This window comes from Vulpes lagopus, chromosome 23 (assembly GCF_018345385.1).
Source record: "Vulpes lagopus strain Blue_001 chromosome 23, ASM1834538v1, whole genome shotgun sequence".
In the NCBI taxonomy this organism is placed as follows: domain Eukaryota; kingdom Metazoa; phylum Chordata; class Mammalia; order Carnivora; family Canidae; genus Vulpes; species Vulpes lagopus.
In genome coordinates, this window is record NC_054846.1 from 28,401,902 (window position 1) to 28,405,357 (window position 3,456).

General features: G+C 41.5%; 1 protein-coding gene across 1 annotated transcript; it reads left to right on the top strand.

Annotated features, from left to right (window-relative positions):
• The first annotated feature begins 2,796 nt into the window (after nt 1–2,796).
• LOC121480978 (40S ribosomal protein S24-like) lies at nt 2,797–3,189 on the top strand. Its single transcript, XM_041737943.1, has one exon. The coding sequence runs from the start codon at nt 2,797–2,799 to the stop codon at nt 3,187–3,189; it is 393 nt and encodes a 130-aa protein (XP_041593877.1).
• The last annotated feature ends 267 nt before the right edge of the window (nt 3,190–3,456 follow it).

Below are 3,456 nucleotides of genomic sequence, written 5' to 3' on the forward strand. Positions count from 1 at the left end.
CACCACATACTGAGTCGTCTGAGCCTCTGCACTCCTGGTCCTGTCCCTAGGATCTAGGAAGATCCAAATGTGTTGTTTAATAAAAGCTCTTGTTCTGTGTGACGATAATGCTTACTGGCTTTACGTAAGCCTCTGATTATCTAACATTAACCTTTCAGCTGTGATAAACTGGCAGCAGTGGGGGATTTAGACAGGCAATAGCCACCTAGGAATATTAAATTAATCTAGTTGGCTGCTAAGAAGTTAACTAAAACATACAGACCCAGAAACACAGACTGGGGTAGCACTCAAGCTTTAATGTGACTACTGCTCCACCCCACTCTGTACCATTGCGGAATTCATTTGGTCTCGTGTCTGTCCCATTCCTTCAGTCTCACTCTTCAACCCAAGTCCCTTGATTACATCTCGTACCAGCTAAGTCATTGGCCTCCATAAAGATGTCCCTGCTCTAGGCACAGGTCCTCCAAAACACTCTTCAGCTCTTCAACAAATATTTATTGAGCATCTGCTGCTTCCCAAAGGATTGTGGTCTAGTCCACACTGGTATTGTGAAATAGCTGTAGGTACAAAGTAGAACATAGCTACTGGTTCATATTCCTATGGATGCCAATGATAGGAAACTCCCACTGGCATAAGCCAACAAAGGGCATTCATTAGCCAATCAAGTCCAAAAGTATGGTGCAGTGTGACCCAAAGGCTCAAACAATGTTACCAGCCAACTCTCACCCTCATTCCTTTCTCCAGATCCTCAGTTTGGCTCTCTCCTCAGGGACACGGTGACAACAGAAGGCTTCCAGCAGCTCCAGACTTACAAGGGAATCATGTGTGTCTCTCCATGAGCTCCCATCATGTCCCAGGATTCACTCTCATTAGCCAAACCTGGCTCGCCTGGTCACCTCTGAACTGTGGCCTGAAGGAAGGCTCTGATCTGGCTGGTCTCAGGTTACTTGGAGCACCTCTGACATCGGGGAGGGGGAGCCACAGAACTGGTGACAGAGAATGAATGTAGACAAGAAGCTGGGGAGATTTAAAAGCAGCAGATATCTCAGACTGAATAAAACATAGTAAGAATGGGAAGAAACAGGTGTGTGCCCACGTCTGCAGGAAGGGTTCACAGCAGAGAGTAAACCTGAGCGGACTCTTAGAAAGAAAGGGACAGGAATTTGCTGGTCAGGCAGGAGAAGGCGTGAGAATGGGAGGGAGGGGATCCCAGTGGTAAGAATGGCCTGTGTGATCACAAAAGAGAATGACCTATGTGCCCATCTTTTTGTACCCAGCAAAGAGTCTGATTCAAGGCCAGGCTCTGCAGCTCTAGGGCCTGGTCTGAACCCCAATTCTGAAACTTACTAGCTGATAATCTTGGCTAGTTACTTAGTCTCAGGTTGCTTTATAACTTAGGCAACCTGGAATTTAACCAGGACAAGACTTGTGCCTCAGTTTCCCCAACTGCAAAATGGGAAAAGTAATAGTACCTACCTTACAGGGTTGCTGTCAGGATTAATAGAAATGTGTAAAATAATAAAAGTCAGCTATGACAAGCCCACAGCTAACATAATACTCAATGATGAAATGCCAAAAACTTTTCCTTTAAGATCAGGAACAAGATTGCCCACTCTCACTACTTTGATTCAACATGGTATCAGAATTCATATTGTTAAAATCTCCATACTATCCAAGGCAAGCTACAGATTCAATGCAATCCCCACCAAAATTCCAATGGTATTTTTCACAGATATAGAACAAACTATTCTAAAATTTATATGGAGTCACAGAAGAACCCAAATAGCCAAAACAATCTTTAGAAAGAGAAACAAAGCTGGAAGCAACATGTTCCCTATTGCAAACCATATTACGAGGCTATAGCAATCAAAGTAGTATGGCTCTGGCATGAAAACAGACACACAGATCAATGGAACAGAATAAAGACCCCCAAAATAAAACCAAGTATATATGGTCAATTAATTTAGGTCAAAGGGGCCTAGAATATACAATAGGGGAAAGGACAGTCTCTTCAATAAATAGTATTGGGAAAACTGAACAGCCACCTGCAAAAGAATGAAACTAGATCACCATCTCATACCATATATTATACCAAAAATTAACTCAAAATGAATTAAATACTTGAATGTAAGATCTGAAACCATAAACTCCTAGAAGAAAATATAGGCAGGAAGCTCCTTGACATCAGCCTTGGTGATTATTTTCTTTTAATATGACACCAAAGACAAAGGCAACAAAAGCAAATAAATAAATGAGACTACATCAAACTATAAAGTTTCTGCACAGCAAAGGAAACCATCACCAAAATGAAACGGCACTCTACCAGATAGGAGAAAATATTTTCAAATCACATATTTAATAAGAGGTTAATATCTAAAATATATAAAAAATGCATATGGCACAACAGCAAAAAAAAAAAAAAACTCATTAAAAAATGGGCAAAGAATCCGAATACACATTTTTCCAAAGAGGTCATACAGATGGCAACAAACACATGAAAAGATGCTCAACATCACTCATCATCAGAGAAATGCAAAACAAAAGCAAATTCAAATGCACACCAAAATCACAAGGAGCTATCACCTCACAACTATCAGAATGGCTAGCATCAAAAAGACAAGAAAGAACAAGTGCTGGTGAGGATGTAGAGAAAAAGAAACCCTTGAGCACCGTTGGTGGGGGTGCAAGTATGATGCAACCACTATAGAACACTGCATGGAAGTTCCTCAAAAAAACTAGAACTACCATATAGTCATTCTCTTTTCTTCCTTGGCTGCTTGAAGCTTGGCCACCATCATGACTGACACAGTAACTATCCGTACCCAGCAGCTCATGGCCAACCGACAACTTCAGAGGGAACAAATATTCATTGACGTTCTTCACCCCAGAAAGCCAACAGTACCTGAGACAGATATTCGGGAAAAACTAGCCAAAATGGACAAGACCACAACAGACGTCATCTTTGTGTTAGGATTCAGAACCTATCTGGGCGGTGGCAAGACAACTAGCTTTGGCATGATTTATGATTCATTGGCTTATGCAAAGAAAAATGAACTCAAACATAGACTTTCGAGACATGGCCTGTGTGAGCAGAAAAAGACCTCAAGAACACAGGAAAAGGAATGCAGGAACAGAATGAAGAAGGCCAGGGGGACTGCAAAAGCCAGTGTTGGTGCTGGCAACAAATGAGCTGGAGATTGGACAACAGAAGGAGTAAGGATTCTGCAGTGACTTTACCTGTGGTGATTGTGCAGATTTTTCCTGAGAGGATTAATAAAATAAGAACTTAAAGAGAGAAAGAGAGAGAGAGAGAACCATCATATGATTCAGCAATTCCACTTCTGGGTATTTATCCAAGGAAAATGAAAACACCAACTCAAAAAGATATAGGCACCCCCGTGTGCATTAAAGCATTATTTTCAACAGCCTGGATATGGAAACCACTGAACTGTCCAT